The sequence below is a fragment of the Myxine glutinosa genome, chromosome 6 (assembly GCF_964187855.1).
Source record: "Myxine glutinosa chromosome 6, kmMyxGlut1.1, whole genome shotgun sequence".
Lineage (NCBI taxonomy): Eukaryota > Metazoa > Chordata > Myxini > Myxiniformes > Myxinidae > Myxine > Myxine glutinosa.
Window position 1 is genome coordinate 2,994,941 of NC_136266.1, and position 24,803 is coordinate 3,019,743.

At 45.1% G+C, this 24,803-nt stretch overlaps 1 protein-coding gene across 1 annotated transcript in view; it reads right to left on the reverse strand.

Annotated features, from left to right (window-relative positions):
* Positions 1–9,636: 9,636 nt before the first annotated feature.
* Positions 9,637–24,803, reverse strand: part of ALKBH4 (alkB homolog 4, lysine demethylase) — a 59,984-nt gene continuing 44,817 nt past the window's right edge. The window contains exons 4-6 of the mRNA XM_078779539.1: positions 16,535–16,735; positions 10,708–10,986; positions 9,637–10,451 (exon numbers count right to left, since the gene is read on the reverse strand). Coding sequence (XP_078635665.1) covers positions 10,209–10,451; positions 10,708–10,986; positions 16,535–16,735 — 723 coding nt within the window. The 3' untranslated portion in view covers positions 9,637–10,208. The remainder of the gene's footprint in view (positions 10,452–10,707; positions 10,987–16,534; positions 16,736–24,803) is intronic.

Here is a 24,803-nt window from a genome sequence, read left to right on the forward strand (position 1 = left end):
AAGGGTAATTCTAATGGGTTATAAAGCATAATTCTAATGGATTACAAAAAGGTAATTCTAATGGGTTATAAAGCGTAATTTTAATGGGTTATAAAGCGAAAGTTCTAATGGGTTATAAAGCGTAATTCTAATGGATTATAAAGGGTAATTCTAATGGGTTATAAAGCGTAATTCTAATGGATTACAAAAAGGTAATTCTAATGGGTTATAAAGCGTAATTCTAATGGGTTATAAAGCGAAAGTTCTAATGGGTTATAAAGCGTAATTCTAATGGGTTATAAAGGTTAAATTTAATGGGTTACAAAGCGTAATTCTAATGGATTATAAAGGGTAATTCTAATGGGTTATAAAGGGTAATTCTAATGGATTATAAAGGGTAATTCTAATGGGTTATAAAGGGTAATTCTAATGGGTTATAAAGGGTAATTCTAATGGATTATAAAGGGTCATTCTCATGGATTATAAAGGGTAATTCTAATGGGTTATAAAGGGTAATTCTAACGGATTATAAAGGGTAATTCTAATGGGTTATAAAGGGTAATTCTAATGGGTTATAAAGCGTAATTCTAATGGGTTGCAAAGCGTAATTCTAATGGAATATAAAGGGTAATTCTAATGGGTTACAAAGCGTAATTCTAATGGAATATAAAGGGTAATTCTAATGGATTATAAAGGGTAATTCTAATGGGTTATAAAGGGTAATTCTAATGGGTTATAAAGCGTAATTCTAATGGGTTATAAAGCGTAATTCTAATGGATTATAAAGGGTAATTCTAATGGGTTATAAAGCGTAATTGTAATGGGTTATAAAGCGTAATTCCAATGGGTTATAAAGCGTAATTCTAATGGGTTATAAAGCGTAATTCTAATGGGTTATAAAGCGTAATTCTAATGGATTATAAAGGGTAATTCTAATGGATTACAAAAAGGTAATTCTAATGGATTATAAAGCGTAATTTTAATGGGTTATAAAGCGAAAGTTCTAATGGGTTATAAAGCGTAATTCTAATGGGTTATAAAGGTTAATTTTAATGGGTTATAAAGCGAAAGTTCTAATGGGTTATAAAGCGTAATTCTAATGGGTTATAAAGCGTAATTCTAATGGGTTATAAAGGTTAATTTTAATGGGTTATAAAGTGAAAGTTCTAATGGGTTATAAAGCGTAATTCTAATGGGTTATAAAGCGTAATTCTAATGGATTATAAAGCGTAATTTTAATGGGTTATAAAGCGAAAGTTCTAATGGGTTATAAAGCGTAATTCTAATGGGTTATAAAGCGTAATTCTAATGGATTATAAAGCGTAATTCTAATGGGTTATAAAGGTTAATTCTAATGGGTTATAAAGCGTAATTATAATGGGTTATAAAGGGTAATCCTAATGGATTATAAAGGGTAATTCTAATGGGTTCCAGTCTCTGGAACGACTTGGCCTCACCCGATATGAACAGTGATGTGGCTTTTATTGAAGTTCTACAAATACTGTTTAGATTTTGATGAAAATTATGAACCTGCCGCGAATGCGGAAGTGGACAGATGACGCAATGCGCGGGTTTGATAATATCCCAAAACAACCGTCATTCAATCGTAATGTTTAATCGTTAAACTCCTCAATGCCAAACAGGAAATTAGAGCTGTCTCCCTCGACATATCACGTGCCTTCGATACGGTCTGGCACCCCGCTCTGCTCACCAAACTCTCCTCCTTTGGTATCCATGGAAATCTCCACGCATGGCTGGCAGACTTCCTCTCTAGTCGTAGTCAACGTGTGGCCCTGAATGGGTTTCTCTCATCTCCTCTTCCTGTTCAGGCTGGAGTTCCCCAAGGCAGTGTTCTGGGCCCTGTGCTTTTTCTGGTCTTCATCAATGATCTCTCTGACTCTCTTGAAAATCCTCTCTATCTCTTTGCTGATGACTCCACTCTCTGCCGCTCCATTCCTCATCCCTCAGATCGGCAGTCTGCAGCCTCCTCACTCTCTGCAGACCTGGACAAAATCACAGACTGGTCAAACAAGTGGAACATGTCTTTCAATCCTGACAAATCTCACACTCTTACGATGTCTCAAGTTCTTACGTTCTTACGTTGTCTCAAGTTCTTACGATTGTCACTCAAGCTTTTGGGTCTCACTATCTGCCATGATCTTTCCTGGAAAAACCACATTTCCAAGCTGGCCTCCAAAGCCAGTCGCCGACTGGGCATCCTCCGTCGTGCGGTCGTTCCTTGGCACACCTGAGCTCCTCACCACATACAAGGCTTTCATCCGCAGCTCAATGGAGTACTGCTCTCCCCTCTGGGCTGGTGCTCCTGCCTCACACCCAGCTCGTCTTCACGCTGTTGAAACCAAAGCGTTCAGAATCATTGGAATCTCCCGCGATGACGCTATCTCCGAGGGCCTTTCACTTAATCACCGCAGGCAGGTTGGTGGTCTTTCCGTCTTCTACCGACTCCTCTCTGGCCTTGCCCCCCCAGCTCTCTCTGGGCTCTGTCCCGCAAATATTCCTACAGGTCGCACAAGATCTGCCTGCAACCCTCTGATGGTTAAACTGCCAAAATCAAGACTCTCTGCTCATGTTCACTCCTTCATTCCTCTTTTCTCCCGCCTCTGGAACAAACTCCCTCACTCTCTTCAATCCCACTCCTCCCTCCAGGTCTTTTAAACGGCTGTTCACCACCATCTCTTATCTTCCCCAATCCAAAACCTTGATCTTTTCTACCCCCGCTAATTTCACCCCAAATCCACTTTTTTGAGGTGACTTTTGACTTCTTTCCTGGAAGTCCTTGGTGTCCTTGCGTTTTATACCTCTCCTGCCTCCCCCCAGGCCCTCTCCCTCCAAAAACATCTCCTGATGTCTCTGCTCTTAAATGTTGTGTTTGTGTGCTTCCTCCCCTTCTCTCCCCATCTTGTCGACCGCTCCCCTTTTTATATACTTTGTTTGCTTGTTTGTTTGATTGATAAATGTTAGCTCTTTCACGAGCCTCGACTCTGTATGCATAAAAATTAAAAAAACAAAAAAACGTTCATCGTTTTGTTAAAGTATCAATTGATGATTGGAATTGAGTGAATACAAGTACGATTTTGAATTCGTAATTGTATTCACCCAACCGTACGGAACTTCACCTCAGGATTTAAATATTTGTTTATGTCACGAATGTTGTTAAAAGTTTATTTTTTATATTAATGTTATTTCATTTGTGATTAGAGTTATGCTGTTTGGAATGAAAAAAGAGATATCGTGTTCAAGGGAATGACGAAATGCCATGACGGTTTCTAATTTCTAAACGTGAATTCACGGATCGCCATATGCAGATTCACTATTGACTGGGAATGGAACAAACGTAACTGTTTGTTTGCGAACGGGTACGTTTTTCATGGAAGTCCTTCACGAACTTGCTGTCCATGTCTGACGTGCGACTCAAGGTGCTATAGGAATGTGGAATTTATTGGTTTCGTGCTTTAGCATTCGCTATTTCTGCATTGTGTGTTTGGTTCTGGCCTCCCACCCTTGCGTAGCACGGGTACCTCACTAGTTATCTTTAATGGGAGGATCGTATCACCTAGCCTAACATCGAAGGCCAGTCGCCATGTTGGTATTCTCCATACCCATTGCTCAGGCATTCCTTACCTTCACCAAGCTCATCTTGGTGTACAAAGCTTTCATACGGAGCACCCACCATCCAGTATGGGTCCCCACTCTAGGTGGTGCTCCTGCTTCCGTTGTTGCTCCTCTTGATGGAGTCAAAAACAAGGCCACCTTGAGACAGGAGGCAGATTCCCAAGGATTGTCAATGTACCAAGGGCAGCAATTGGATGGCCTCTGTTTATACAAGTTTCCATATATCTAACCATGATGCTCCTGCTCCTCCCAAATGCATGTCCCTCTAGAAACCCTCAACTGCTTCCTCAAGTCCTGGCTGGTTTCACCTTTGCATTCATTCACTCCCTTATTTACCCAATTGTGGAATCGTATCTCTTTGTAATCTCATCCTCCTCACTTCAAGCTTTCAAATGTGCTGCCCATCACTACCTCCTGCACTCAGCCATGCACATCCAAGTTCTCTTGGACACATTTATTCTTTCCTCAATCAGTTCTTCTCCAGGCCATTGTTACTCATTTTGTGTATGTCCATATCCCCCATGCGCTCGTTTGAACATCCTGTCCCTTCCATGAGCCTCGACCGTTGTATAAAGAAAGGAACGATGATCAACTGAAGAGGAAGGATACATCAGAGGATCAGAGCTGTGACGTTTAGCCCATCTTGGGAGAGCTTTGTTTCACCTTACACATGGAACTGTGATTCAGACAAGTCCAAGTCCAAGTTATATTCGTCCAAGGGGAGAATGCGAGGCAGACAAATGGCAATGCACTTGGATAACGGAAAGGTGCAACGTTTTTTGTATTTTCCACAATAGCGCCAGTACCACCTGACCTATGACGTCATACTTATCATTATAATATTATATAGTTCGTCGTTGGGTTGTTATTTGTTTCGATGGTGAAAATTATGTCAATCGGACCAACAGATGCAGAGAAAACAAATTCATGCTGGTCGGATCAAGCATTGTACTTGTCGAATTATGACGTCATAATTAAGGTACCAATGACATTATTAACATATCTTATTCCCCATGGGGAGTACTTGACAAAGCACCATGTTTCAATTTTTGCCATTGAGCGGTTTGAGATATGGAGGTGTAACGTTTTTCCAAGATGGCGTCTGTACCACGTGACCTATGACATCATAATTATACAGGCGGATATGCTACTATAGTAAAATTTAGTGTCAATCGGTGCGACAGTTGCCGAGAAAATGAATTTTAAAAATGCAGACAGGTACGTACGCAACCGATCGCCTAACTTTGCTTTTCGCTTCGCGAGCGCAAGGTAACAAATGCACAACGTGCACACGGTCGACCAAATGCTGCAGGTGTGCACGCAAATTCCAAGTCCACTTTGTGTCTGTTTGAACACTCAACAAAGCACATTTGTGATGGAGCTCATGGAATGGGTCATGTATGACCAAGTTGCACACGTCACGAGATCAACTGAGATTTCCATATCATATTGAACTCAAAGGCAATAAAAGGTGTGTTTAATGGTGTGCTTGCATTTTAGGACATCGATCCCAGCCGTCCAATATTAGACTCCACAAATGACGAAATAAATTTTTACAATTCGACTTTATTCCCATAAAGTTATACAGACAAACTTTCTCTCGAAAACAGTTGCAAAGCAAAGCATTCCCGAAGAGTTCCTCAAAAACACCAAACATCTCACAAAACGGAGAACATCCTGAAACGGTTTCCCAAAATGCTGCTCTCTGATGCACAGGTGTCTTCCATCCTTCCTGTAGATCTTCAGTACATGGAGACTTAGGGGATGAGAGTCATTCAACTGGGAAACGGGAAACCGAACAGGACCCGGGAGTGGAATGACGTCATTTAAGGAGAAACGTGCTCTGGGATATTTAATGGGGGCAATTTCGTTCCCATCGGACAAACATTGGTTGAGTTGTGGTGAAACGCAGTAAAAATGTCCATAATTAGGTCATGAGCTTAAAATTAGGTCAAGGTCAAAAACATTCCACCAACTCCACGTACTTTATATTCACATCATTGATGCAAAATATCATTCCGAAAGTCCCAGCAGGCTCCGGGATGCAGCTCTGAAATTGATACATATAGTTGAGTATCCAGGTGGGCCTCCCCTGGAACCCTCTGGAATCATTAACGGCACCTTGTTTTTTAAATGCATAAAGGTGTCCGATAAAATATTTAAGATGTTCCCATCGCGAAATATTGTCCCATTGGCTTTTTATGGCGGCCATCTTGGCGGCCCACTTTTCTATACGATTTTCACATGAAAACACGTTTAGAAGCATCAAATTAAGGATTACATGATGTTTCATGGACAAAAACACACATTTCGTGGAAACGTATTTAAAACGGCAAAATTAGAGGAAAGACACGAAGGAACTGACCCCATTGAGGCTCGGGTTAAAATTGGCCTTTACTATCCCGACTTGTCGTGAAGGGCGACGAAAAGGGGCGTCAGGTGGATTGAGAGGCAACTAAAACATAAATTATTCAGTTGTAGGCACGAGATCATCATCTCTGATCAGCTGCCTTCAGTGACTGGTCGCCTCTGCACTTTCAGGAGCTACTGGGTCCAATGGGTGTGGTTGGGTAAACTCTACAAATCAGCACACCTGGCTCTTGGGTCTTTCTTCTTTTTCTGTGCTACTTCATGTTCATCTGTTTGGGTGGAGGTTAGGGTTAGGGTTAGATTCGATGTGCTTTGCTTTACTAAAACTAATCTCTGCGATTCTGCATTCAGGTTATGGCTGAAGAAAACCCATAAATGTGGTGAAGGAGTGAAGGTAATAGACACCGTGTATGAACTTGTGCATGCTTTATATCAACATTCGGTGGTGGGAGGCATGATAGGCAAACACTAACAATCATGAGCAAGCAACAGAAACCTAACGAAACCCCCGGGCCATCAAAGAAAGCGAAGCTTCCGGTCTGTATATTGCACGTTAGTGGAATTGATCATGGCAAGTTTACCTCTTTTAGAGACATCAAAATAGAACCTACTGAAAAACTATCTTTCTTACAACAGCTTCGTGATAAGAGACTAACTCAACCTCATGATTCACCTCATCGTATGGAACAAGTGTGTGGCTTGATCCCTGAGACACTCGCAGGTGCAGACCTTGACGCAGTTGGCTATCACAGACAATGCTATCAGCATTTCACTAAAAAACAAGACAGGCTGATTCAACTGAACAGTCCAGAGCCAAGCTCGACATCTCGTCATTCTCCTCGCAAAGCGGCAGGGTCCAACGTCGCTAGAACGCTATTCCGCCCGAGTGCATTTAATGTGAAAAGATCGAGATAAAAACTGCTGGGAAAACTGAAAGACCTACTAGGTTCACACTGGCTAGTGCTTGGCAACCCATTGAATTGCAAGCTGAGAAGCTGGGGAAAACAAGCCTGGTGCGTAAAGTGAGGGGTTTTGACCTGTGCTCTGTGGAGGCGAAGTACCATGCAGCATGCCATCGGACCTTTAAAAATGAACACCACAACTTCATCCGTGCACAAGAGAGCAAACGCCAGTAAAGCTGACATGGAGCAGGCCCAAATCATTGCAGCGCACAATGAAGCATTCAAGGCAGCTCTTCAGTTTATTGAGGAGCAAATCATCCATAAGAACAAAGTTATACAACTGTCCTCGCTGAGACTGATCTACCTTGATAAGTTGGATGAGTGTGGCCATCCGAATGATGGTTATCGAAGTGAGAGTCTGATGAAACGGCTACAAAATCATCCAGCTGTCAGTTCACAAATTGTCTTCAGCAAGATTGAACCTGGTGACAGAGGCTGCTTGTCGTTCTATCTAGTGTACAGCGTGCGCATAACTGTTGCTGATGCCGTTGCATGTGCTTACAATTTAGCAAGTGTTGATAAGATCAAGGATATCGCACTCTTACTTCGTGGAGTAATAAGAAGAGCCTTTGGCAAAACTAAAGCTCCACCTAGGCCCCCAACCCCGGATAAACTGGACATCTCCTCTGCTGACCTCCCTGAAGATGTTGTCATGTTCTTGACCTTTGTCATTGCAGGGAAACCAGAAGTTTCAAGTGACAAAACTCATCGCCTTGTTCTATCAATTGGACAGAACCTTTGTCGTTCAGTAACTGAGGGTGAGAGGAAGCTCCCTAAACACATTGTACTGTGTATGACCATCCGCCACCTTTACAAAAGTAAGCAGCTAGCATCCATGTTGAACAGACTCGGCCACTGTGAGTCATATGACTACGGCCTAGAGTTGGAAACCGCCATGGCGAAAGCGCTTGATGAGACGTCTACTTTGCTCACTCCCCAGATAGTAAAAGGCGATGGAAATGTTCTCTTCCATTCCGAGTGGGGCAATCTTAACAAGGTCCTCACTAACGTACACGGATCTAACGTGGTCAACTCTGCCGGAGGAATTATGATCCAGGAGACAGCTGCCGGGTATGAGCCACCTAAAACACGCTCACTGCCCATATATGATCGGCTAAAGTCGACGAAGATAGGGAGCAAGGTCGTCACACCTACTTCTCAACCACCGCTTCACATCTTCAACAGAGCTGGACCGCCAATGCCTGAGGGTTCTTCCTTCACACCTCCAGCTGATAATGCTGTACAATGGAAGAATTCCATGCAAGAATACCGTGTTTGGGCGTTCTGCTGAAGGGTTGATTGTATAACGTAACATGTATGATTGTAACAGCGCATTCAGAGGAAAAGGCAAGGTAGGGCCTTTGAAGAAGCTCCACAAGTACCCCAGATTCCAGAAGGCATTCATTGACCTGGGGTCTGATTGGAAAGCAAAAGATGAGGTCTATGATGCGCTGGAAGAGTTCACCTGCCTGATGTATGGGAACACACGTATCAAGAGCATCAATGAGATGCGTGCTCTGATGCTGAGGAAGATGGTGGGTGAAGAGGACAAGCTCACGTCAAAGTCCAAGGTAGACTTTTCCCGACTTCCGCACTGCAAGGATTCCCTCTATCCGCATATTGACAGAGTCAACTACCGTGTCTGTCAATGGAAGAGATCCCATGTTGCAATCTACGACTGCCCGGTCCCTCAGGATGGCCACGGCTGGACCAAGGAGGACGGCCCCCTCGAGCCTCTATGGTCACACGGACCGGTCCTTCCACCTTCCATGGTGGATATCCTGGAGAAAGGGGACACCGTTGACGAAAAGGACGACGAGGAAGATGGAGTGGATGACTATGACGAGGTTCTGGCATTCCTTGCTGAAGATGACGAGTGATACTGAACCGACAATGAAGAACTTTTCTGAAAAAAAAAAACAGACTGATTACCTCAGATTTCTTGTAATTTTCTGTGTTTTGGCAATAAAACATTGATACATCCATGATTTGATGCTTCTAAATGTGTTTTCATGTGAAAATTGTATAGAAAAGTGGGCCGCCAAGATGGCCGCCATAAAAAGCCCATGGGACAATATTTCGCGATGGGAACATCTTAAATATTTTATAGGACACCTTTATGCATTTAAAAAACAAGGTGCCGTTAATTATTCCAGAGGGTGCAGGGGAGGCCAATCTGGCTACTCAACTAATATTGTAGATTTGGAGGGTTGAGAGAGCATGAACAATCTTCTTCTTCTTCTAAGTGATGGTTTAGTGATTCTTGGGTCAATGAAACTCTCTGGTACTTAAATTAAAATGGGGGCAATAATTTCAGAAACAAACCCGACAACAGCAATAAGCGTTCGCATTGCTCTAGGAGGGCCACTGTGTTATGGTGGTGGAATTTCAGTAACAAACCCGACAACAACAATAAGCGTCCCATTCCTCTCGGAAGGCCACTGTGTTATGGTGGTGGCATTTAGGTAACAAACCCGACAACAACAATAAGCGTCCCATTCCTCTCGGAAGGCCACTGTGTTATGGTGGTGGCATTTAGGTAACAAACCCGACAACAACAATAAGCATTCACATTGCTCTAGGGTGGGGGGGGGGGGGGGGGGGGGGGGGGGACTGTGTTATGGTGGTAGCATTTAGGTAACAAACCCGACAACAGCAACAAGTGTCCCATTGCTCTAGGGGGGGGGGGGGGGGGGCACTGTGTTATGGTGGTGGCATTTAGGTAACAAACCCTACAACAGCAACAAGTGTCCCATTGCTCTAGGAAGGCCACTGTGTTATGGTGGTGGCATTTAGGTAACAAACCCTACAACAACAATAAGCGTCCCATTGCTCTCGGAAGGCCACTGTGTTATGGTGGTGGCATTTAGGGATGCTGGAGTGCCGGATCTAAAATCAGATTATGCTCTAGGAAGGCCACTGTGTTATGGTGGTGGCATTTAGGGATGCTGGAGTGTCGGATCTAAAATCGGATTATGCTCTAGGAAGGCCACTGTGTTATGGTGGTGGCATTTAGGGATGCTGGAGTGTCGGATCTAAAATCAGATTATGCTCTAGGAAGGCCACTGTGTTATGGTTGGTGGCATTTAGGGATGCTGGAGTGTCGGATCTAAAATCAGATTATGCTCTAGAAGGCCACTGTGTTATGGTGGTGGCATTTAGGGATGCTGGAGTGTCGGATCTAAAATCGGATTATGCTCTAGGAAGGCCACTGTGTTATGGTGGTGCATTTAGGGATGCTGGAGTGTCGGATCTAAAATCAGATTACGAGACGTGATGATGACGAAACGACAGCGCTTTCTGCAGGAGAGCATTTCCCTCGTTCTCATGAACACCGCCCGCACAGAAGGCCGGCGACAGCTCTCGGAAGGTGACACACACCCGCCGCGCACACACGTCCTCGCGTCGCACACCATGGAGCCATTGGTGTCTCGCAGGGCCCGACAGCACCATCAACGAGCGTGGTGGGACAGGTAACCGCACACAGACGTCTCGTGCTGCCAACCACTTTGTGCTACCAGAACACTCGGAAAAGGATTCCGGAGTGCGTACCAAGGGAACATTCAGTGGTTCCTCACCATCTGATGCTGCGGAAAGGTCTTCAAAGCCAGTGTTGCTCGAAATAGGTCTTGATTTTGCTGTGGAGATAAATCCATCACTTTACAGAATCTGAAGCCTTTTTGTTATACGTCATCGTGACGTCATCAAGGTGTCGTCGCGGTCCGCTCTCTTCGACGCACTCTTCCAACGACCTCACCTCAACAGGTTCGCCATCTCCCCGGGTAAACGTCAGAGTGACCGTAGAGAGCAGGTTCAGGGTGACGAGTCGCTCACCCCAAAGCCAAGCGTCATCGGTGTGCGGGTCGATGGCGGAGCCCCGACACGGGTCATACTCAAGGTGACACTGTTCCACCGGCTTGAAATCATGAAGGATGGGGATCTGGTTCATGCGGTGCAAGAGTGGTCGCGATAAAGATGGAAGGCCAGAAAACCCTGCAGCCCGCACTCGCTGCTTCTTGAAGTTCACCTTTGGGCCGTAATCCTGGCAGGGATGGAAATGGTGGAAAAGGTTATTTGAGGAAAAAAAAAGAATTGCACTTCGATCAAGGGAGCACACCCTGCTGGATCTATTTAACCAAAGACTTATGGTGCACACCCTGCTGGATCTATTTAACCAATGATTTGTGGAGCACACCCTGCTGGATCTATTTTAACCAATGATTTGTGGTGCACACCCTGCTGGATCTATTTAACCAATGATTTGTGGAGCACACCCTGCTGGATCTATTTAACCAAAGACTTATGGTGCACACCCTGCTGGATCTATTTAACCAACGATTTGTGGAGCACACCCTGCTGGATCTATTTAACCAAAGACTTATGGTGCACACCCTGCTGGATCTATTTAACCAATGATTTGTGGAGCACACCCTGCTGGATCTATTTAACCAATGATTTGTGGAGCACACCCTGCTGGATCTATTTAACCAAAGACTTATGGTGCACACCCTGCTGGATCTATTTAACCAACGATTTGTGGAGCACACCCTGCTGGATCTATTTAACCAATGATTTGTGGTGCACACCCTGCTGGATCTATTTAACCAATGATTTGTGGAGCACACCCTGCTGGATCTATTTAACCAAAGACTTATGGTGCACACCCTGCTGGATCTATTTAACCAATGATTTGTGGAGCACACCCTGCTGGATCTATTTAACCAAAGACTTATGGTGCACACCCTGCTGGATCTATTTAACCAATGATTTGTGGAGCACACCCTGCTGGATCTATTTAACCAATGATTTGTGGAGCACACCCTGCTGGATCTATTTAACCAAAGACTTATGGTGCACACCCTGCTGGATCTATTTAACCAACGATTTGTGGAGCACACCCTGCTGGATCTATTTAACCAATGATTTGTGGAGCACACCCTGCTGGATCTATTTAACCAAAGACTTATGGTGCACACCCTGCTGGATCTATTTAACCAACGATTTGTGGAGCACACCCTGCTGGATCTATTTAACCAATGATTTGTGGTGCACACCCTGCTGGATCTATTTAACCAATGATTTGTGGAGCACACCCTGCTGGATCTATTTAACCAAAGACTTATGGTGCACACCCTGCTGGATCTATTTAACCAATGATTTGTGGAGCACACCCTGCTGGATCTATTTAATCAATGATTTGTGGAGCACACCCTGCTGGATCTATTTAACCAAAGACTTATGGTGCACACCCTGCTGGATCTATTTAACCAATGATTTGTGGAGCACACCCTGCTGGATCTATTTAACCAATGATTTGTGGAGCACACCCTGCTGGATCTATTTAACCAAAGACTTATGGTGCACACCCTGCTGGATCTATTTAACCAATGATTTGTGGTGCACACCCTGCTGTATCTATTTAACCAATGATTTGTGGAGCACACCCTGCTGGATCTATTTAACCAATGATTTGTGGAGCACACCCTGCTGGATCTATTTAACCAATGATTTGTGGAGCACACCCTGCTGGATCTACTTAATCAATGATTTGTGGAGCACACCCTGCTGGATCTACTTAATCAATGATTTGTGGAGCACACCCTGCTGGATCTATTTAACCAATGATTTGTGGAGCACACCCTGCTGGATCTATTTAACCAATGATTTGTGGAGCACACCCTGCTGGATCTATTTAATCAATGATTTGTGGAGCACACCCTGCTGGATCTATTTAACCAATGATTTGCAGAGCACACCCTGCTGGATCTATTTAATCAATGATTTGTGGAGCACACCCTGCTGGATCTATTTAACCAATGATTTGTGGAGCACACCCTGCTGGATCTATTTAACCAATGATTTGCGGAGCACACCCTGCTGGATCTATTTAACCAATGATTTGCGGAGCACACCCTGCTGGATCTATTTAACCAATGATTTGTGGAGCACACCCTGCTGGATCTATTTAATCAATGATTTGCGGAGCACACCCTGTGGATCTATTTAACCAATGATTTGCGGGGCACACCCTGTGGATCTATTTAACCAATGATTTGCGGGGCACACCCTGCTGGATCTATTTAACCAATGATTTGTGGAGCACACCCTGCTGGATCTATTTAATCAATGATTTGCGGAGCACACCCTGTGGATCTATTTAACCAATGATTTGCGGGGCACACCCTGTGGATCTATTTAACCAATGATTTGCGGGGCACACCCTGCTGGATCTATTTAACCAAAGACTTATGGTGCACACCCTGCTGGATCTATTTAACCAATGATTTGTGGAGCACACCCTGCTGGATCTATTTTAACCAATGATTTGTGGTGCACACCCTGCTGGATCTATTTAACCAATGATTTGTGGAGCACACCCTGCTGGATCTATTTAACCAAAGACTTATGGTGCACACCCTGCTGGATCTATTTAACCAACGATTTGTGGAGCACACCCTGCTGGATCTATTTAACCAAAGACTTATGGTGCACACCCTGCTGGATCTATTTAACCAATGATTTGTGGAGCACACCCTGCTGGATCTATTTAACCAATGATTTGTGGAGCACACCCTGCTGGATCTATTTAACCAAAGACTTATGGTGCACACCCTGCTGGATCTATTTAACCAACGATTTGTGGAGCACACCCTGCTGGATCTATTTAACCAATGATTTGTGGTGCACACCCTGCTGGATCTATTTAACCAATGATTTGTGGAGCACACCCTGCTGGATCTATTTAACCAAAGACTTATGGTGCACACCCTGCTGGATCTATTTAACCAATGATTTGTGGAGCACACCCTGCTGGATCTATTTAACCAAAGACTTATGGTGCACACCCTGCTGGATCTATTTAACCAATGATTTGTGGAGCACACCCTGCTGGATCTATTTAACCAATGATTTGTGGAGCACACCCTGCTGGATCTATTTAACCAAAGACTTATGGTGCACACCCTGCTGGATCTATTTAACCAACGATTTGTGGAGCACACCCTGCTGGATCTATTTAACCAATGATTTGTGGAGCACACCCTGCTGGATCTATTTAACCAAAGACTTATGGTGCACACCCTGCTGGATCTATTTAACCAACGATTTGTGGAGCACACCCTGCTGGATCTATTTAACCAATGATTTGTGGTGCACACCCTGCTGGATCTATTTAACCAATGATTTGTGGAGCACACCCTGCTGGATCTATTTAACCAAAGACTTATGGTGCACACCCTGCTGGATCTATTTAACCAATGATTTGTGGAGCACACCCTGCTGGATCTATTTAATCAATGATTTGTGGAGCACACCCTGCTGGATCTATTTAACCAAAGACTTATGGTGCACACCCTGCTGGATCTATTTAACCAATGATTTGTGGAGCACACCCTGCTGGATCTATTTAACCAATGATTTGTGGAGCACACCCTGCTGGATCTATTTAACCAAAGACTTATGGTGCACACCCTGCTGGATCTATTTAACCAATGATTTGTGGTGCACACCCTGCTGGATCTATTTAACCAATGATTTGTGGAGCACACCCTGCTGGATCTATTTAACCAATGATTTGTGGAGCACACCCTGCTGGATCTATTTAACCAATGATTTGTGGAGCACATCCTGCTGGATCTATTTAACCAATGATTTGTGGAGCACACCCTGCTGGATCTATTTAACCAATGATTTGTGGAGCACACCCTGCTGGATCTATTTAACCAATGATTTGTGGAGCACACCCTGCTGGATCTATTTAACCAATGATTTGTGGAGCACACCCTGCTGTATCTATTTAACCAATGATTTGTGGAGCACACCCTGCTGGATCTATTTAACCAATGATTTGTGGAGCACACCCTGCTGGATCTATTTAACCAATGATTTGTGGAGCACACCCTGCTGGATCTACTTAATCAATGATTTGTGGAGCACACCCTGCTGGATCTACTTAATCAATGATTTGTGGAGCACACCCTGCTGGATCTATTTAACCAATGATTTGTGGAGCACACCCTGCTGGATCTATTTAACCAATGATTTGTGGAGCACACCCTGCTGGATCTATTTAATCAATGATTTGTGGAGCACACCCTGCTGGATCTATTTAACCAATGATTTGCAGAGCACACCCTGCTGGATCTATTTAATCAATGATTTGTGGAGCACACCCTGCTGGATCTATTTAACCAATGATTTGTGGAGCACACCCTGCTGGATCTATTTAACCAATGATTTGCGGAGCACACCCTGCTGGATCTATTTAACCAATGATTTGCGGAGCACACCCTGCTGGATCTATTTAACCAATGATTTGTGGAGCACACCCTGCTGGATCTATTTAATCAATGATTTGCGGAGCACACCCTGTGGATCTATTTAACCAATGATTTGCGGGGCACACCCTGTGGATCTATTTAACCAATGATTTGCGGGGCACACCCTGCTGGATCTATTTAACCAATGATTTGTGGAGCACACCCTGCTGGATCTATTTAATCAATGATTTGCGGAGCACACCCTGTGGATCTATTTAACCAATGATTTGCGGGGCACACCCTGCTGGATCTATTTAATCAATGATTTGCGGAGCACACCCTGTGGATCTATTTAACCAATGATTTGCGGGGCACACCCTGTGGATCTATTTAACCAATGATTTGCGGGGCACACCCTGCTGGATCTATTTAACCAAAGACAGCGCTCCCTTTTTGTTTTTATGTACACAGTTTTTTATTTCATGAGACCACATTGATTCACATTTTTGTGCAATCTACTTTCATTATTTTAATACAAGTTATATTAATATACCTATAAAAATAAACTTCTTGTTAAAAAAACGTCGAATCAAATGTGGCGGACTAAGCTCCGCCATTTTGAACTGCAGCTTTGCAAGTGAAAGTCTGACATTTTGTTTGCTCGCTCTGGTTTGCACATTTCACTGATTTCCTGCTCGATTTTCACTTTTTGTATAAGACTATTTAAAGGAAAATTTTCTGGTTGCCATTTTTGTGCCGCACAGAAATTTGTGAACAATTTGACTGTCCTCTTTGGGGACTGCTTATTCATGGAGTCGACTCAACTTGTATTCCCCCCTTCCTTCTCTCTCTCCCCCACCCTCTTCCTCCTCTCCCTCTCTCCCCCCCCTCTTCCTTCTCTCTCTCCCCCCCTCCTCCTCCTCTCCCCCCCCTTCCTTCTCTCTCCCCACCCCCTTCCTCCTCTCCCTTCCCCCCCTTCCTCCTCTCCCTTCCCCCCCTTCCTCCTCTCCCTTCCTTTCTCTCTCTCTCCCCCCCCCTCCTTCTCTCCCCACCCCCCCTTCCTTCTCTCCCCCCCGCCTTCCCTCTCGCTCCACCCTTCCCTCCCCCTCCCCACTTCGCTCTCCCCCCCTCTTCCCTCTCGCTCCACCCCTTCCCTCCCCCTCCCCACTTCGCTCTCCCCCCCCCTCTTCCCTTCCCTCCCCCTCCCCACTTCGCTCTCCCCCCCCTCTTCCCTCTCGCTCCACCCCTTCCCTCCCCCTCCCCACTTCGCTCTCCCCCCCCCCTCTTCCCTCTCTCTCCCCCCTTCCCTCCCAACCCTTTCCCCTCTCTCACCTGCTTCCTGCGACCAGACTGTGATGGTTTCCATTCGTCCTTATCCATCATCAATACTAAGCTCTTCTCTTCTTGTGGCGTAAGGAAATCAGTCCACAAGAACACACCAGGGAAGAGGAGCGCCAGGCTGCCTTTTCCAGAAACCTCAGTGTCTATTTGAGCCACTGCCAGCTCCATGTGATGATTGTAATCAAACTGCACCTGGAAAAGAACAGGTAGGGCCGCCATAGACAACAAAGGATATCAAGGAGCCTGCTTATGATTCTGAGGGTGCAAACACCATACGTTTTAATCCCATGTATTGTATGTTACTTTTTAAATAGAACTTGAGGAAGAGAGAAACCAAAGAGGGTGCCAGGTCAATAGATGGGCAGAGGGGAACAGACAGACAAAAAATGCACACACAATAAATACAGCTTGGGAAGAGGAAGGCAGAAATGAAAAGACATCAGCATTGGACATCATAGACAAAACCGGGACAGAGAGGACGGAGAAGTGCATGAGACCAAAACAGGGAGGAGACGGAGTGGGTGGAGAGGTGGATGAGACTGGGATGGACAAGACTGATGGGACGAACCAGATCCCACTGTCGTGTAACAACCCCGACTTGCCTGCAATCTGGGTACAATCCCCCCCTGAAGACCGCATACGAGTAGACAAGACCATGTGTGGACATAACAGACGAGACCAAGACCAGGATAGGCATAGCAGACAGCAAGAACAGAAGTAGAGACGATTGAAACCAGCAGTGGGCAAGGAAATAGACAAGACTGCATGTGTACGTAGAAGTAGACGAGAGAGAGAGACAAAAAGAGTGAACTTAGAAGTACAGGAGACCGAGAGAAAGAGTGGGCAGAGCAGAGGAGACTGTAAGCAGGCATAAGCGTTGACGAGACAAAAACCATGAGTGGGTATGAAGTGGACAACACCGAGAGTGGGAACAGAAGTAGAAAATGCCGGAAGTATAGAAGTAGATGAGACCAGGAATGGGCAAAGGAGACGAGACCGTGATGGGTATATGAGAAACCATGAGGTGATGAGCAGTTCTAATGCCATTAGTCTGGGATCCAGTCACCAAAATTTGAGAGAACCTGACATGGCATGCTATACTTTTTGTTTGTGTTTTTTTCCTATTAATTTGGACATTAAGGTCCGCTGAATGAGGTCTGCTCTGCCGGAAACCTTGCGAAAAAATTTGTGGCCATTTTTGTATATGCACCCTTTATTTTTTGACCCGAAAAATGTGATTTTTTTTTCTTTTTCTGCTGCAGGACCTGAAGACCCTGCAGGCCCTGCAGCCTGAATCATGGAGCCTGAGTTCTCAACCAAGCAGCTGAAGAGAAAGCGGCCCGATACCAACTATACTGCTTGCCTAATATGTCAGAAGACAGACAGTAACGCTGGTCCTCTTCAGAAACTGACAGATCAAGGCTATCCTGCACTCCTATATGCTGTAACCAACAGAAAGGACGATGTCTCATTCAGACTGGAAAGTGGTATGTGACTCAGGACTGGAAAGTGGTATGAAAGTCACACCTCAATGTGACTTTCTGGAAAGGAATCTTGTGTGGCACGCACAGTGTCACGCCAAGTACACAAATCGCAAAACTGTTGACCAGAGAAAAAAAAAAATTGCAAAGCAAGAAGGCACTTCATCTGAAGCAGGACTCTCCACTGAGCCAGACAGCAGTGCTCCAAAAACATGGTTTCAATGCCACAGACCATCAAATACAAGGAAGAATGCTTCATTTGTGGAAGAGCTCGCACTACCAAGGGGGATAGATCTCTCCTTTTGATCGCCACTTATGATAGACAGAATTCAGTCTGGAAAAAAGCAAACAAACTTGAAGATGAGGATATGCTACGCAGGATTCGTGGTCCTGATGGAAACAAGTGCACCAATATGATTGCTGACGACTTCCGGTACCACAGGGCTTGCATGAACTTCTACCTGACAAGACGTGTTCATAAACAGGAAAAGACAAGTACTGACACAATTCAATATGATGCTGCACTGACCCAACTGGTATCTCGCATAGATGAGCCCCTTTTCAGAGATGGTGTCATATTCTTCGTTACAGCTTTGAGGGATGAATTCCGTAAATACCTGGAAAACCATGGCGTTGACAATGTTAACTCATAAAGATCTCAGTCCTTGGTAACCCGCCTTAAAAGGCACCATGAAGGAGATGGCAACTGTAAGATAATGGTTGTGCCACAGAAAGGATGCTCTAGCCTGGTTTGCTCTGCAGAATTGAACATTGGCTGCATTGTTACCAAGTTGAAGGAACTAAAGGAGACAGCTGAAGAGGCAGAGTATGAAGAAGAAAGTGACAATGAGGTGACACCTGATGATACCATAGTCTCCTCCTACAACACTGCAAAGAGAATACGGATGGAACTCCAGGACCAGCGTAAGGCAGAGAAGCAGGCACCGAAGGCTGCAAGAGAAGCCAGATCATCTTCAGCCAGTGGAAGTCAGCAGATGCCTGGAAGTGAGACTGAAGACCCGTCACTGCAGCTGGAGATATCATACTTGGAGGCATCGCGGAGAGTGAGTTGCAACCTGTACAACCACCTGGCATGGTTGATAACAGATGCATCTCCAGAGGTGGGTGAGGACGGCTGGGTGAAAGTCAGTCCCAAGCAGCACAAACAAGTTCTCAACCTTGCCCAGGATGTCTGCCAAACAGTTGCAGGGATCCCAACACCAAAACACATTGGAACAGCATTGCACATCCTCAAGAAAACCAGAAGCAAGGCGACTGTGACACTCCGAAACAGATTTGGGAACAGCATCAGCTACCAGGATGCACAGAGATATATTACAACAATGGCAAAGTCAGTTGATGAGCAGACAGCTCAGGATGGTGCCTTCATACCAACGAACCTCAAGGTTGGACGATTCACACAGTTTGCATTTGATAACCTTGACTTCCAAGAGTACACAAAGGATGGACGAACACTGCATGGCACAACACACATCATATTCCAGTACAAGGATCCTGATGAAGACCCCACACCAATGGCTATTTTACCTCTGATGAAAACCCTCCAATCATCCCTGGAGTCTTCTCAGCCATTTCAAACCAAGGAAAGTCACCTGAGTCTCAAAGATCGCCAAAGGAGTCGCTCCCTGGTTGGAGTTGAAACAGAGCCTAAGCTACCTGTGTGTCTGGCAGAACCTCTTGACCACCTGAGCATCCTGTGGCATTTGGTGCATATCTGCCTTACTGTTCTCTTGGAGGACCTGAAACTAAGCTGCACTGCTCCAACATGGAGTTCATTCCAGGCATTTCTCATCCCAGATGCTACCCCTGCAACTGTGATCAGCTATGGTCCTTTCTTTCCCAAGTCACCAACGGACCCAGATGTGGTTGAACAGTCAGTTCAGTACTGCATGGATGTGTCAAGAAAACAGGGCCAAGAGTTCACCATCATCACATGCGACCAAGCAATCTATGAAGTGGTTCTGGGTCTGCAAAAGAAGAACCCCCAGAAGTATGCCAAACTTATCTTGCGCATGGGTGGCTTCCATATTGCTCAAAATTTCCTGGGAGCAATTGGGCATTTGATGCAGGCCACTGGAATCGAAGACATCATGGTAGAAGCTGATGTCTGTCTCCGTGGAACAGCAAACAAGATCATCAGTGGGAAAGACCACTACGCAATGCTGCGTGCCCACACTATGGTGCATGCAGCCATGTTCGCCCTACACTGGGAAGCATTTGCCAGATGGTTGATCATTGAAGAGAAGGACTTGGAGTGCATGTCTGTGCTTGCCATCAATGTCCAGCTACTCCTAGATGCCCTGTCAGAAAAGGATGTCGAGAAGGCATCTTCCACATGTGCTGATGCAACCGACCAACTGAAAAAGCTGTGACGTTTGATGGCTGAGTTTGATGAAGTATGTACGACTGTACGTCACCTACCACAAAGCTATGGCTAATGTACATGGACATGGTGATGATTCTGAAACGGTTCATCCACGCTGAGCGTGCAGGCCTGTGGGAGGAACACCTGGCTGAAGTAGAAAAGATGTTACCATACCTTGTAGGTGCTGGCCACTACAAGGATGTATCCTGCCTGCCCCACGACCTAGAAGCAATGAGAAGTCCACCTACACTGGCTCCGAACATCCATAGGGAATTCAAGGATGGGCAGTTCACTGTACGTCAAACAGAAGGTCGTTTCAATGGTGTCTGGACAGACATGGCACTCAAGAAAACCTACAACCGTGATACCAAGACAAAACTCTTCACTGGCATCAGTCAGCAGCCAGCGGCCATGGAGAAATTCTTGCGAGCTCTTCCAGTTCTGACAGCAGTGTCAGAGCAGACAAAGGCTATGGCACACCTGGATATGGATACCACCAAACACCATGAGGACTCCAACAGCCAAGGTACAATGGAGGCTGAAAGTTTCAGGAAAATAACAGATATCAACAACCAGATGATCAATCCATTCACATGTGAAGAACAGGAGCTGATGAACCTCTCAACAGGCCACAAAGCTGCATCTGCAGACTTGGTGAGCGCCCGTGAAAAAGGACTGGAGGCACTGGCTGCAGCAATAAAAACAGACATTGAGAAAAAAGCCCCAATAAAACTTGCCACATTTGCAGCAAAGCCAAAAAAGTCACTGTCCATGGCACTCAAAGCCAAGAAGGTCTACGAGGAAGAGTGTGCAGTTGTCCGAAACCTGTACTTTGTGCAGGACTTGGATGAAGACAAGAAGGTGGAGGTCTTCAGTCATGAGTGGACAAGTTGCCCAGCCTCCCTGTTTGAGCCAGATCCATCCTTTGACCAAGGTTATGCCATGCATAAAGGGACCAAGGTCGACTACTTGGCTGCAATCAAGACATCCCTTGGCAGCTCAGGGAGGGAAGTGGACAGACTGCCACCGTCTGACAAGCCTGTTGTAATGGTAGTAGATGCCATGGCATTCATCCAGCGTCACCAACATCTTGGGAGCAGCACCTTCCATGAACTGCAAGTAAAGTACCTGAAGCAGCTCCTCAGTAGTATCCCAGACAACTGTGACTGCATCCACTTTGTTGGTGATCGATATGATGTTTCCCCAACTGAAAGTCTGAAAGGTGTGGAACGAGAGAAGAGAATGAAGACCTGCCCCCAGCAAGATGAAGGAGTACAAGCCACACGATACTCTCACCATACCCGAATGGAAAGGCTTCGTTCACAATCCACTGAATAAAGCAAACCTGTTGAACTACATGGGAGAGGCATGGGCAGCTCAGAACAAGTCACTTCCTGCAGGATGCACACTTATTCTTGGTGGAATCTTCCGTGATCCTTGTCGCACTGTCCTGTTGTCAGCAGATTGTCAGGTTGAGCTTCCAGAACTGTCCTGTGAGAACTATGAGGAGGCAGATACCAGGATGTTTGCCCACATTGCATACTCAGTACAACATCTGCACCACAAATGAGCTGTAGTGGTGGCTACTGACACAGACGTGATCATGATGTGCATATACTACATCACACACCTGGATGGCCTGCAGGAGCTGTGGGTGAAGAAGATGGATATCTACCTACCTGCTCATGCAATCGCCGAAGCCCTGGCAGTGAAGTATGATGTTGAAGCTGCAGATCTTGAATCCATGCTCCTCAGCACCTACATACTGACTGGATGTGACACAGTGAGCTATCTCTACAGAAGAGCAAAAAGGCGTACCTACAAAACTGCCGTTGATCACCTGTCAGACCTTCTGCCCTTGTGCAGATACGGTGACCCTGAAGAAAGCCTGGATGTTCAGGAAGATGTTGTGACAGCAGCGAGGCGATACGTGGTGTCACTGTATGAGAGGAGTGACTTCGGTGGTAATTTGGATGCACTGCGAGCCCATCTCTTTGGTAACATCAAAGGAGACATGCGTTGCCTTCCACCTACCGAAGATGCCTTCCAGTTACACCTTCACCGAGTCCTGCATCAGTTGGCTCTATGCAAGCGAGCACACATGTTTCAGCCAACCTACCCTGCTGCCACTGACTTTGGCAGAGAGCTTGTCAATGGTAAGTTGGTGGCAACCATGATGCTGAAGGAGGCAAAACCTGCAGAATTCAAACGCACCAAATACTGTCACTGCAAGAAAAGCACGTGTGCCCGAGGATGCTCCTGTGCGAGAGCCAATGTGAAGTGTGTCATCGCATGTCTCTGCACCGGGGACCCCAACAAATGTTCAAGGATTGAACTCACACTCGAAGACAGTGACATGCATTACACATTATAAGTTATTATGTTCAGTGCAATGTTCATTTCATGTGATATTACAGACGTTGTTGCCAGTAATTTTTTATTTTGTTATGTTCAATTATTTTGTTCAGTTAAAGTTTAATTTCATTTTTTCTACATACTGGTCACTAATCTATCCAAATTCAGCTGCGTAACGATCATTGTTTTGTTGGCTTGTCATCCTGTGTACATTTTGTTTAAAAAAACATTTTGCTGTTTTGTATTTCTTGTGTTACAAGTATTTTCTTTGGGGGCACAGGGTTCTGTTAAAATTAAAAAGACTAGGGCATTGCCCGTACGTGGGTGCCCGTTCCTTGCCAATGCCCGTACTATATATATATCTAAAATTATATCCCCCCCCCCCCCCCTCTATTTACATGAAATGGTTTGGTCCATTCGCAACGACCACAGAACCCCCCCCTCTATTTACATGCAATGGTTTGGTCCAAAGCGAACGGTTTGGTCCATTCGATGTGATTCGATGATTCGATGTGAATGGTTTGGTCCATTCGCAACGACCACAGAACCCCCCCCTCTATTTACATGAATGGTTTGGTCCATTCGCAAAGCCAAAGCGAACGACCACAGAACCCCCCCCTCTATTTACATGAATGGTTTGGTCCATTCGCAAAGCCAAAGCGAACGACCACAGAACCCCCCCCCCCCCCTCTATTTACATGAATGGTTTGGTCCATTCGCAACGGCAAAGCGAACGGCGAACGGCTAAATCGCCATAGCTCGGTAAGTACTTGTCCGATTAATTTCAAACCTTGAAAAGGCACATCCTCGGGTCCCCAGCAATATACCTGGCAAGTTTCAAGTATATCGGACCGGTAGTTGTCGAGAAACAGCGGTCACAGACAAACGTACAGACGTACAGACGTACAAACGTACAGAGATTACTGGAATTATAGATAGATGCCTTGGCCAGGATGTTTAATAAAATGGACATAAACTACCATGATGCTAAATATACGGAATGTCTCTAGGATGTTTTTGCGTAAGGGTAATAAAATCACCACAGATCCATTGATTTTGGTTTGATTTTCAGAATGTTTACTGTGGAATGACTATAATGTTTGGTGAAAAGAATGACACATTGTCTGATGTCATAACTCAGGGCATACTTGATTACTAATGAAGTAAAGATGAAAATAATGAAAAAATAAAAAAAACAAAATAAAATAAATCGGGGGCGCTTTTGCATGAAACCCCCCCCCCCAAAAAACCCACCTTTAGAGGCCATTTTTCCCCGCAAAGCGGGGGTTGGCCCTTTCGGGGACCGTGGTTGTTGTTGTTTTTCGGTCCCCTTTCTGAAGCAATGTTTTACGGCCGGATGCCCTTCCTGCCGCCAACCCTGTTTGTCGCCTTTTACGACAAACAGGGAATTACCAGTGAACTGGTCTCAATTTGCTGACCTCGGAAGGATGACAGGCTGAGTCAACCCCCCTGGCGTTAATTCAGCGATCGACCGGGATTCGAACCCAGGATCCTAGGATCCTAAGCTGGCACCCGAGCCGCTAGCCCAACACCAGGTATGCTTTTGCAAGAAAATTATTCTAAATCATTTGGAAAGGTTTTGTAAGTGTATTTCTCAACTTGATGTTGTCAACACACGTGTTCTGTGTATTTGGGATGCATTTATTGACAGCCTACACAACCCACTGAGGATTTTAAGAAAAAAAACATCTTTCACATTTTTCGATCAAAAAATAAAGGCTGCACATGCAAAAATGGACACAAATTTTTTCCGCAAGGTTTCCGGCAGAGCAGACCTCTCATTCAGCGGACCTTAATGTCCAGATGAATAGAAAAAACACAAACAAAAAGTACAGCATGCCATGTCAGGTCCATCCCATTTTATTGAGCTTTTGAACCTGTGAATCCCAGACGACACGTACTTTGTCTACAATGATTGTTAACAATTCTGTTATTGTCTTTAAAAATCTAACATTAACAATTCTGTTAATGTCTACAATTCTGATCGTTTACAATTAACAATTTAATTCTGAAAACT